The sequence below is a fragment of the Fusarium sambucinum genome, chromosome II (genome assembly GCF_050947815.1).
Source record: "Fusarium sambucinum isolate potato_lamoka chromosome II, whole genome shotgun sequence".
NCBI classification, from domain to species: domain Eukaryota; kingdom Fungi; phylum Ascomycota; class Sordariomycetes; order Hypocreales; family Nectriaceae; genus Fusarium; species Fusarium sambucinum.
The window spans coordinates 3,424,511-3,434,441 of record NC_139293.1 but is presented as its reverse complement, the minus strand read 5'-3'; the positions used below and the strand labels follow the sequence as shown (position 1 = coordinate 3,434,441).

Sequence of the window (9,931 nt, the reverse complement as noted above, 5' to 3'; positions counted from 1 at the left end):
CTAACACCATTGGCTCTGTACTAGTGAGGTTATTCAGTATGACCTAACAGAATTCGCTGGTTCTCAATTTCCATCTTGCAGCAGAAAGTAAAAGGAGATATTTAGGGCCTAGACTAATATTCATGGAATATTACAGCTCAAGTGGAGGCCGTACATATTTTCGCAGCTATGGAATTGTTATAGTGGTTTCTTTGATCATATCATGCGAGATATTGGTGCAAGAATCTTTCTCCGAGTGGTTAGCGCTGACATCAACTCCGCTGCACTTGTTGCTCACCGTAAAAAAGTAAATCTACTTCGATGTTTCTTTTTTGCCAACTTTGTTTTCGCCAAGAGGCCCCTCCGCAATACCAGCCTTGCTGTATCTGGCTGCTAAAAAGAATCCCATGATGAACGCCTCTTCCGAGCTCTTTGTCAGACTTCCCAATCGGGTACGTATATGCTACCAGACGTTTGGTGATCCTTCAGACCCGGCCGTTATTCTTATTCCAGGTAAAGATAAGACCTTTCTTCTCAGGTGGCTACTTACTGCTTTCTAACCAATTCCCAGGTAACGCGAGCTCCATGTTGTCCTGGCCCGAACCGCTGATTGAGAAGCTACAATCAAGCGAAGAAGGCAGGAGATACTTTGTTGTACGCTATGATCCAAGAGACACTGGTCTGTCGCAGGAGTTTCCAGTCCCGGCAGGATACTCGATCGGGGATATGGCGGAGGATGTGGAACTACTTGCCCACCACCTGAACCTCACTAATCCGGGCAAAGGCTTCCACCTTGTGGGTGTTAGCAAAGGAGGTCCAGTAGCCTATACTGTTTCTGCACGTAAACCTCAAAAAGTCAAAAGCCTCACTCTCATGTTTACATCTCCGGGTGTCAGTTCTGAGCTACCCATCAAAGGTGGACTTGACCTGGGCTTCCAACCCATGCTTGCAGGTTTTTTGAACGTGAAAGAGACTGCTATTCAATCAGGAATGAAGATGTATGACGCTCTTACTACCCAGCCAGACGAATCAGAAAGAAGGGAGGTCGAGGATCTAGTTACACGAACCGTGGAGCGGGAGTACAAGCATGGCACACTATTCAGCAAGGGACCGAATCATGGCTCTGCATCACACGAGAAAGACGGCTGGCCAGGAGTAGATACGCTCAAACAGGTCAAGTGCCCGACAACGGTTGTACAGGCTGGAAAAGACCAGACATTTGGGGAGATTCACGGTAATGCCCTTGTTCAAGCCATACCTTGTGATGTGGAGTATGTACTATGGGAGGACGTGGGTCATGAACTACCAAGACGAATTTGGGACCGGATGGCTGCGCTTGTTCATAAGACCTGGGAGAGAGGTGAATGCACTTAGGGGACCATGATGACACGGGAGATGGTTGAAGGGGCTAGCAGTCACGGTTTAGTTGAGTCGACTGATGCCGAAGCGCTTAAGTCTTTCAACGAAGGATTTTGACATGACAAAGTTTTATTTCGATAGCTTAGACGTGTCTCAGAACAGTGCTGTTGTTGAGAATTATGTCCAGGATAAGCACTGGAGAGGAACTACTCCTCTGTTTTGTCGTGACTCACGCTATTTCCCCGTGAAGAAACAGACCATTCAGTCGTTATCGTTTGTTCAATAGGATATGCAGGGGGTAGGGATCTGAACACTTGTATGGACTCATATTCTTGGATCCATCAGTTTTCGCCCAGGCCTTCTCAATTTTATTAAATTCTTCAACAAGAAGGTTAGTCTTTCCGCGCCTATTGTTCAGAGAAATTAGGGTTCCCAAATGCAAATGTGACAGGGCGGCTGGCTGCCCGAAGTCTAACGTGCATCGGCTTAATTCTGCAGTGTCAGTGATTCACTGGGACTATGATCCTAGAATCTTCCTCCCCTTGCCTTCTCCCCAACCATAAGTGCCTATATAGATCAGGCTTTTTGCATTCAACTTTGATTTCAATTCTCTACCTACCACCTCCGCATCATTCTTTAAACCCTACATAGCCTCTCAACATGCGCTTCAGCATCATCGTCGCATCCTTGCTGCCTCTTGCCTTTAGCAAGGTAACCTACAACAAGTGGAAGGGGTATTCAGTTGACACTTCCGATGTATCCCACGAGCATGTCACCAGCGTTCTTAGCGGCATCGATCACGTTCCTCTCGGCGAGCACAAGGACGCAATTGAAGTTGCAGTCCACCCGACCAGCATCCACACCTTTGAAGGCCTTGCCTTGAACTCCACTCTTTTCATCGAGGACATGGCCGAAGAACTTGCCAAGGAAGGAAACTTCGAGAAGCTGAGCCGTTAGACACCCTTCACTGCCAGACTGATGACAAGCTAATGATTGATAGCGGCGCGTACCCATGGTCACATCAAGCTTGTCCACCCTGACAAAACCTACTTCAAGTCCTACCACAACTTTGAACAGCACACCCAGTTTTTGAAAGATCTCCAATCCTCTTTTCCCAAGAACTCCGAAGTATTCTATACTGGCAAAAGCGTAGAGGGTAGAGACATTCAGGGCATCCATCTCTGGGGAAAGTCCGGAAAGGGCAAGAACCCTGCCATTATCTGGCACGGAAATGTGCATGCTCGCGAATGGATTAGCAGTATGGTAAGTGACTCTAATTCCCCATTGCGGCTATGATTATTTCTAATGTTTTCTCAAAGACAGTCGAGTACTTGGCATGGAAGCTCGTTCAAGGTTATCATGACAAGAACAAGCTCTCTCGATCTATCATTGACAGCCATGACTTTTATATCCTGCCAATTGTAAATCCTGACGGTGAGTTCAAATGGCTTCGGCACAAACATTCAAGCGATCTAACTTTATTATCTAGGCTTTGTCTACACCACCAAGTCTGATCGCTTGTGGCGTAAGAACCGCCAGAAGGGCGCTCACAAGACATGCGTGGGCACTGACATCAACCGAAATTGGCCTTACAAGTGGGATATCCCCGGTGGCTCATCCACGGATCCTTGCAACGAGACATACCGAGGTCGTAAGCCCGGAGACACTCCAGAGATCAAGGCTTTGACAAACCACACCATGGCGATTGCACAGAAGACGGGAATTCGCTCCTACATTGACTGGCACTCCTACAGCCAGCTCATCCTGTTGCCCTATGGCTATACCTGCGACCACAATGCGACCAACACAAACTACCAAATGGAACTGGCAGGAGAGGTTGCGACCGCAATTGAAGATTATGAAGGGACATACTTCAACTACGGTCCTACTTGTCAGACCATCTATCAAACCTCAGGTGGTAGTAGCGATTGGGTTTATGATGTTGCCGAGGCGGAACTTGCCTGGGGCATTGAGCTTCGGCCTGGAAGATTGAGGGGCGATGGGTTCGTCCTTCCACCCAAAAACATCATCAAGTCTGGTGAGGAGATTTGGGCTGGTATGAAGGTTTTGTTCACGAGACTTGTAGAGAAGGACGAATGAGAGACAGAAAGGACGTGAAGGTGAGCATTGAACTGGTCATTGCAGAGATTCCAATTCGTCTAGGAGAAAGCTACGGCTGAGAAGAACCGAGACTCGCGTCTTACATCGATAGTTAATAGAATCAGTCTCTAGACCTCCAAAAAAGTTAGTGATGCTGCCGTAGAGAATATAGTGTTTTCTCTGTGCTTTGTCAGCAAGCAAATCGGTGAGATGGCCGAGTTGGTTATGGCGCCAGGTTAAGGTTAACCTTAACACCAATTTCCTGGTGGAGCAATCCTCCTGGGTTCGAGTCCCAGTCTCATCAGACATTTTCTTTTTTTGCCGGTTCCTGTTTGAACTTCTTTTTGTTGACTGCAATGCCTGATGTATCTAGCCGAGTTACCCCAGGAACCGCTGAGCGTAAAGTGCTCCGACGCACAAGACGGAGGGTAACGTAGGAGGCTGGTAAAGGCGGTCATGTCTCACTTTGTTTTGGGCAAATGTGCCAAGCCAGATCAACCAACCACCCAGATTCTTGGCCATCTGGGTTGATCTCACAGCCGACAAACACGATTCAGCTCCTGCAAGGCCTGACGGGCATACCGTAGCTGAACAGAAAATGAGCCCACCAATATTCAGTCAGCATGCAATCGCCAGTAGTGCTGATGTATTATAATTGTAGTAACACTCTTACTTTATGATGTGATTTGAACCTAATAGCTTGACAATTCATTCTCTCATGAACTGCTTGTCCCAATGCCTCGCACAACCAGGTGATGGACCTAAACTCGCAACATTACAGGGGTACAGTGTGCAAGCCTCAATGTCGGCCCCAATGTCACACCCGGGACTGAGACAAGCGGGAGCGAGATGCGATAATAATCCCGGCCGGCACTTCGGGGACCTTTTTTTCTCAGCTGAAAAAGTAATGACTGTCATATCACAATCCCATGGCAACTGCTCCGACCATGCTGATCTCCAACTACTTCATGGTCTCATTTGCTGACCATCCTGCTTAGGCCCGTATTATCCTTGCATTAGCGACTAAAACACTGTGCTCACTTGGCCCAATAATGCTTTGACCGCCTAAAAGATAGTGGAGGTTGCTGCAGATCCCAGCACACTCAATCGAGACACAGCAGAGCAACAACCACATGTTAGACCCTTGGTTGTACTGAGCACATAACGTATTTATTATATAAAGCCTTGACTTGACCAGTGACCTTTGTAAACAATAATTCATTGTCACGCATCCTTCTCTACGATTCCAATTGTCAAAATGCTTCCTTCATTTATTCTCTCCTCATTGTTGTGTCTTTCCACAGTCTCAGCTCTCCCCAACCCAATTCTGGCAGAGCGTGCGGCTTGTGACTGCACCGGCACACGTAATGGTGGTTCCAACTCCAAGGAATACATCTGCCGTGATTCCAGACTCGGTCCTTTAAAGCTTCCCAGAAAGTTGCCGTTGAGCACCTTTGTCGAGAGCTACAATCGATTTGGTGGCCTAACACCAGCCCAGTTTCTTTTGACATGGACCGATGAGAAGGGAAGCTACAGGTACCCTCCACAGAACGTAAGTCAATCATTTCTTTCCTATCAAGTTATTGACTAACAGCGGCAGGGTTTCCAACTTGATGCTGACGGCAATGCCATCAATGGAAGCATGATTCTTCCTGTCGGAACACTTGTAGACCGATTTGGAAGCGAATATGGTGAGTCAACTACCTCAAGCTAGTCGTCCTGTATATTCTAACTCCATTCCAGGATCATTCATCTCTGCAGCTGCTGCTCCCTACTCGCAGAGAGCTCTTCCTCCATCAAATCTAGCCACAAACCCTGATACACCCGACTTCCCTTACAACTACCACGTGTATCGTGTAATCAAGCCGCTTCCAGTCATCGGAGGACCCATTGCGCCGTGGTTTGGCCAACCTGGTCTCGGAGCACAGTTTTTCACAGGAGAGTTGGGCAATGTCAAGTTTTTGCTTGAGCAAAGCTACGTCCAGGCTGAGGATCCCAAGACTCTTGTGCACAAGTCTGATGGTTGCGCATGATACTGAAGTCTACCTGCGAGTTCCTGACAAATGACCTTGTCGGGAATATTATCTTAATTTGGTTCACGTTATATAATTTAGCAATACCAGTTTACAAACATTGGATTATATTGTTTGTCACCGTTACCTGGAGTATGTACATTTTACCTTTTCCATGATGGATGACGACGTTATCCTTGCAGAAGTGAGATCAAGGTTCCGACAATCGATTAGAAATTAGAGTTTTGCAATAGTCTAAAAAGGGCTCTGGATACGAACTACTACGTACAGCATAGAATATTTTAACTTATACAGAAATGTGACACAACTATCCAGCTAGAAGAGAACATTTTTTTTAACTTTTGACAAAAATATCGCCTTCTCCATAACACAATTCTAAACAGCAAATGACAACCATGCATGTATCTCCGCCGCTTCAATCATGTCCGACTACTAACCCCATGGAGCGATGCGATCCGTTCTATGGGGCGATAATGTTAACCATCAGACGCTAGCAACATTTAAAACAGCGATCTACCTATCATGAAGCACTCAACGGTTACACGGCATCTGTACCGGAACATTGAAGAATAAAACCCCTCGTCCTATGAGAAATTTGAGCCTCTTAATTCAACATCACACTTTCTCCTTATTTTTTTTACAACCGATTTTTCCAAGATGGCCTCAAATCCGGATCCAGCGTCGGCGAACCCCAAAGATCTACAGGATGGTCCTATCAAGCAGGATGTTAGCGCAGGCATTGTGATGCCCGCCTTGGCAGAGGGTGATACGCCCACGACTTCCAAGTGGGAAATCTGGAGTTGGTATGCCTACTACATCGGTGCCAATGGGCTCGCTCTTTTCAACTTTGGACCAACTGCTTTTCAAAACCTGCTCGATCAGGCGGCGCCAAAAGATACCGGTCTTTTATCTTTTGCCGGTCGGGAACGAGATGTCAACAGTATCGTTCTACTCGCCAATGGCATATCTTTTGCTCTGCAAGCCGTTCTCTTTCTCATCATCGGAGCATATGCAGACTTTGGCACTGGACGACGGTGGATTTTGGTGGTCTGGTCAATCGTGGCCTATGGAATCGGCTTTGGCTGGCTGGGAGTTCACGATCCCAGTCAATGGCAGACGGCGACAGGCTTATACATCGTTGGCCTAATCGCGTACCAGATGACTCTCACATACTGGACAGCGGCATTCCCCTCCCTTGCGCGAAACACACCTCAGCTAAAGGAAGCAGCACTACAATTCGAGTCGGGTGACATCACGCAACAAGAAATGGATCGAAAGGACGAAATGGAGAGGAGTAGGCTGAGCAACGTCGCTTTTTACATCCAATCCGTTGGTGAAGTCGTCATTTTGGCTATGATCGTGGGTGTCATGTTCGGCGTCAAAGTTGACAAGAGTCCAGAGAATAATAACTGGGGGCTTTCTGTGCTGATAGCCTTTGCAACTGCTTGTTGGCTCGTACTCTCGGTCCCCTGGTTCATCCTCGAGAAGAAGCGCCCTGGCATGAAGGTTCCGGATCACTTGAACATTATTACAGTCGGGTTTTGGCAGCTTTGGGAGGCTCTCACTCAGATCTGGCACTTGAAGCAGAGCTTGATCTACCTTGTTGGTTATTTCCTCTTAGGAGACTCGCTCAACACCACTGTGACGGTCATTGGCACACTACAGAATCAGGTTGTCAGTTACGAAACATTGACTCTGACCTACCTTCTCATCGTCGGCATTGTTGCTCAAGCTGTCGGAATTGGTGCTTTTTGGCTGATTCAGAAGAAGTTCAACCTTAGCGTCAAAGCCATGTTCAACGCCGTCATGGTCTTCATCATTCTTTTAGATGGATGGGGCATGATTGGAAACTGGACTGACAAGTTTGGATTCAAGAATGTCTGGGAGATCTGGTTGTACCAAGCTTTTTACGGGCTCTTCGTTTGTCCATGGTACAGCTACTCTCAAATCATGATCAGCTCTGTTACGCCTCGAGGCCACGAATTCCTTTTCTTCTCTCTGTTCAACATCATTGGCAAATCGTCCAGCTTCATCGGACCTTTTATCAGCAGTGCTATTATCGATGCGACTCCGGGAGGCACCAACAACAGCGCCCCCTTCTATTTCTTGTTTGCTCTGAGTCTGGTTAGTGCTATTGGAATCTGGTCCTTTTTAGATTTGGAGAAGAGTGCGAGGGAACAAGAAGCTTTTATTGTAGAAGAGAAAATCCGCATGGGCGAGGACTCGGATACCAGCAAAACTGCTTAGACATTCGTGTCAGGTTGCTAGATAGTTCAAATTAAGAATACGAACGTACGCCTGTTTCGTTTGGGACGATATCAGTGCACTATCAGTGGGGTTGTGCTGTGGAAGGACACTAAAGCAGGTGATAAATTTACCCTGTTCCAGGACAACTTGGCTCAAAAGACACCTGTCCTACTCTGCAACATCAAGAGTTACCCTACGACAGCATCTTGATCGGCAACATTTAACATCGAGGCGCGTAATTCGTTCTAATTCTTTGTCTTCTATTATAGTCCATATTAGAAAATGCTTTAAACTATCCTCAATTTCTGTACCTTTCTTTATCTTACGTCGTTCAGCCACCATTTATCTGTGGTGAAATTCCTCGTACAAGTCGACAAAACCATTTGCCAACACAGAGCAGATAAACATGGGTCGCCCACCACTGACCTGGGAGCCCGTCAACTTATCCTGCAACAGTTAGATATATAGCGACGGCATCACTGGTATCATTGTCAGCGATTATCAAGATGGACTCGACAGTACATGGACAAGCAATGGAACTCTGACGATGTAATGACTGTTACGAGATCGTCTCTCATCAAAAGCAACGGTCGCGTGGCCCAATGGCAAGGCGTCTGACTACGAATCAGAAGATTCTGGGTTCGATCCCCAGCGTGATCATTTCTTTTTGCCCCTCCACGGTATTTGTGTTGTCTCAATTCTTTTTTGTCTCATTCACAGACAATATCAATTGTATCAGCCATTCGCTTTGAACGAGAGACTCTATGTCATCTTCGTCTATTAGATAATTCTATGAAACGTCTCATCCCTTTTATGTGAATTATTTCTATCGTCTCAAAAGTTGAACCTTCATCTTCTTTAATCGCCTGCCCTCAAACGCTTTTGTGACCTTCCAGTTACTGACAATCATGACAAAAACAATCAAGAAAATAAAAACCGCTCCTATCAACGGCACGATCAACGCAAACACGGTCAAGAAATAGCTGGCATTCTGGAATGCTGGTTCTTCCAGCAGGCCATCGACACCTAATCCTACTTGCATTGCTGTGAGCGCAATGACAACATAAGCCAGGATACCTGCCAACACTGAAAAGTTGTCTCGGATGAGATCTCCATAAACAGTATGAGAAGCAACTCTTGAGTAGCCGCGCAGTAGGAAACCCTTTCGAAACGCGTAGATCTTGTTGAGTCGGCTCAATCGAAGCTCCCCGTACCAATAGCGTGGATTCACGCGATCATATCGATGATTCTCAAGAACCTGAGCGGCAAAAGCCTTCCAGCCTTCCCAAGTCACTTCTTCCGGAAGCAAACCATACTCTTTAGCGATGCGGAAATCGCTCTTGTACGCGATTAGTGCGGTGTACGAGAAGAGAAATCCCCGAGCAGAAGCATCAAGATTGCATTGCGTCGCGTCATCGAGATGGGCTGTGTGGATGATGTTGGCAGCCCAGAAGTTTGGGTCAAGTAGGTATTTTGGCATGGGTTTGAGGAAGATGCGGTCCCTCCACCAAACCATGTGGAGCTCAGCCTGCTCGCTGATGATGATGTTTCGAGAGATGAGTTTCTGGTGATGAAGTTGTCGAGGCGGCATCAGACGTCCGCATATCCAGAGCCATTCTTGGACGTCAGTCAGTCGCGAAACGGATAATTCCCGTTCTAGGAAGTTGGGATCCGACGTCGGAGTCACAATGTCATCGTTGAAGCGAGCGCTCGCCGGCAGAAGGCTGCCAAAGTCCTCTTTCGAGGAGGGATTGGCGGTACCAAGGAAGTCCCTCTCCAAGATACAGACTGTAAATGGTGGAGTTGGGCTAGCCATGTCAATGTTGTGTCCAGGTTGACCTGTGAGGATAGAGTAAGGCGTGGAATTTAAGTTTCTTAGAAAGACGGAAATAGAGAGGAATAGCCCGTCCCCTCTTTCTACCGATGGCAAGAAGTGTTGATGTCAACACTTTTACCTCGCCTGAGCAAAAAGCAACGGATGACAAGGTGGAAATTAAAAAGTATCCTTACCAAACAGGGATCACAAGGCTGGCTAAGCAATCATCCTGGGCGGTTAAATCGGCTCAAGGAGGCCATGATTGGCTTGACTACGCTGAAGGATCACTTGGTTGCACGCGGAAAAGAGGGTTGTCCCGCAATCCGTGCAGCCCTTTCATCCAGCGTACTGGAAGAGGATAGGAAGAGTTGGCTGTAGTCCGTCAATTGAATAGCAT

General features: G+C 47.1%; 5 protein-coding genes across 5 annotated transcripts; 4 read left to right on the top strand and 1 right to left on the bottom strand.

Annotated features, from left to right (window-relative positions):
• Nucleotides 1–389: 389 nt before the first annotated feature.
• Nucleotides 390–1,353, top strand: FSST1_007991 (Alpha/Beta hydrolase protein; the record flags this gene model as incomplete). The annotated part of the gene is made up of 2 exons (XM_083224830.1): nucleotides 390–517; nucleotides 561–1,353. 2 exons carry the CDS (start codon nucleotides 390–392, stop codon nucleotides 1,351–1,353), a joined length of 921 nt encoding a protein of 306 aa, XP_083083952.1.
• Nucleotides 1,354–1,998: 645 nt separating this feature from the next.
• FSST1_007990 (M14 family metallopeptidase) lies at nucleotides 1,999–3,438 on the top strand (the record flags this gene model as incomplete). The annotated part of the gene is made up of 4 exons (XM_083224829.1): nucleotides 1,999–2,290; nucleotides 2,339–2,601; nucleotides 2,658–2,772; nucleotides 2,828–3,438. The coding sequence occupies 4 exons, from the start codon at nucleotides 1,999–2,001 to the stop codon at nucleotides 3,436–3,438; spliced, it is 1,281 nt and encodes a 426-aa protein (XP_083083951.1).
• Nucleotides 3,439–4,696: 1,258 nt separating this feature from the next.
• Nucleotides 4,697–5,471, top strand: FSST1_007989 (TNT domain-containing protein; the record flags this gene model as incomplete). Its single annotated transcript, XM_083224828.1, has 3 exons — nucleotides 4,697–4,990; nucleotides 5,039–5,129; nucleotides 5,182–5,471. The coding sequence occupies 3 exons, from the start codon at nucleotides 4,697–4,699 to the stop codon at nucleotides 5,469–5,471; spliced, it is 675 nt and encodes a 224-aa protein (XP_083083950.1).
• A 657-nt stretch (nucleotides 5,472–6,128) lies between these two features.
• FSST1_007988 (autophagy-related protein 22-like protein) lies at nucleotides 6,129–7,718 on the top strand (the record flags this gene model as incomplete). Its single annotated transcript, XM_083224827.1, has 1 exon — nucleotides 6,129–7,718. One exon carries the CDS (start codon nucleotides 6,129–6,131, stop codon nucleotides 7,716–7,718), a length of 1,590 nt encoding a protein of 529 aa, XP_083083949.1.
• An 826-nt stretch (nucleotides 7,719–8,544) lies between these two features.
• FSST1_007987 (uncharacterized protein) lies at nucleotides 8,545–9,534 on the bottom strand (the record flags this gene model as incomplete). The annotated part of the gene is made up of 1 exon (XM_083224826.1): nucleotides 8,545–9,534. The coding sequence occupies one exon, from the start codon at nucleotides 9,532–9,534 to the stop codon at nucleotides 8,545–8,547; it is 990 nt and encodes a 329-aa protein (XP_083083948.1).
• Nucleotides 9,535–9,931: the final 397 nt, after the last annotated feature.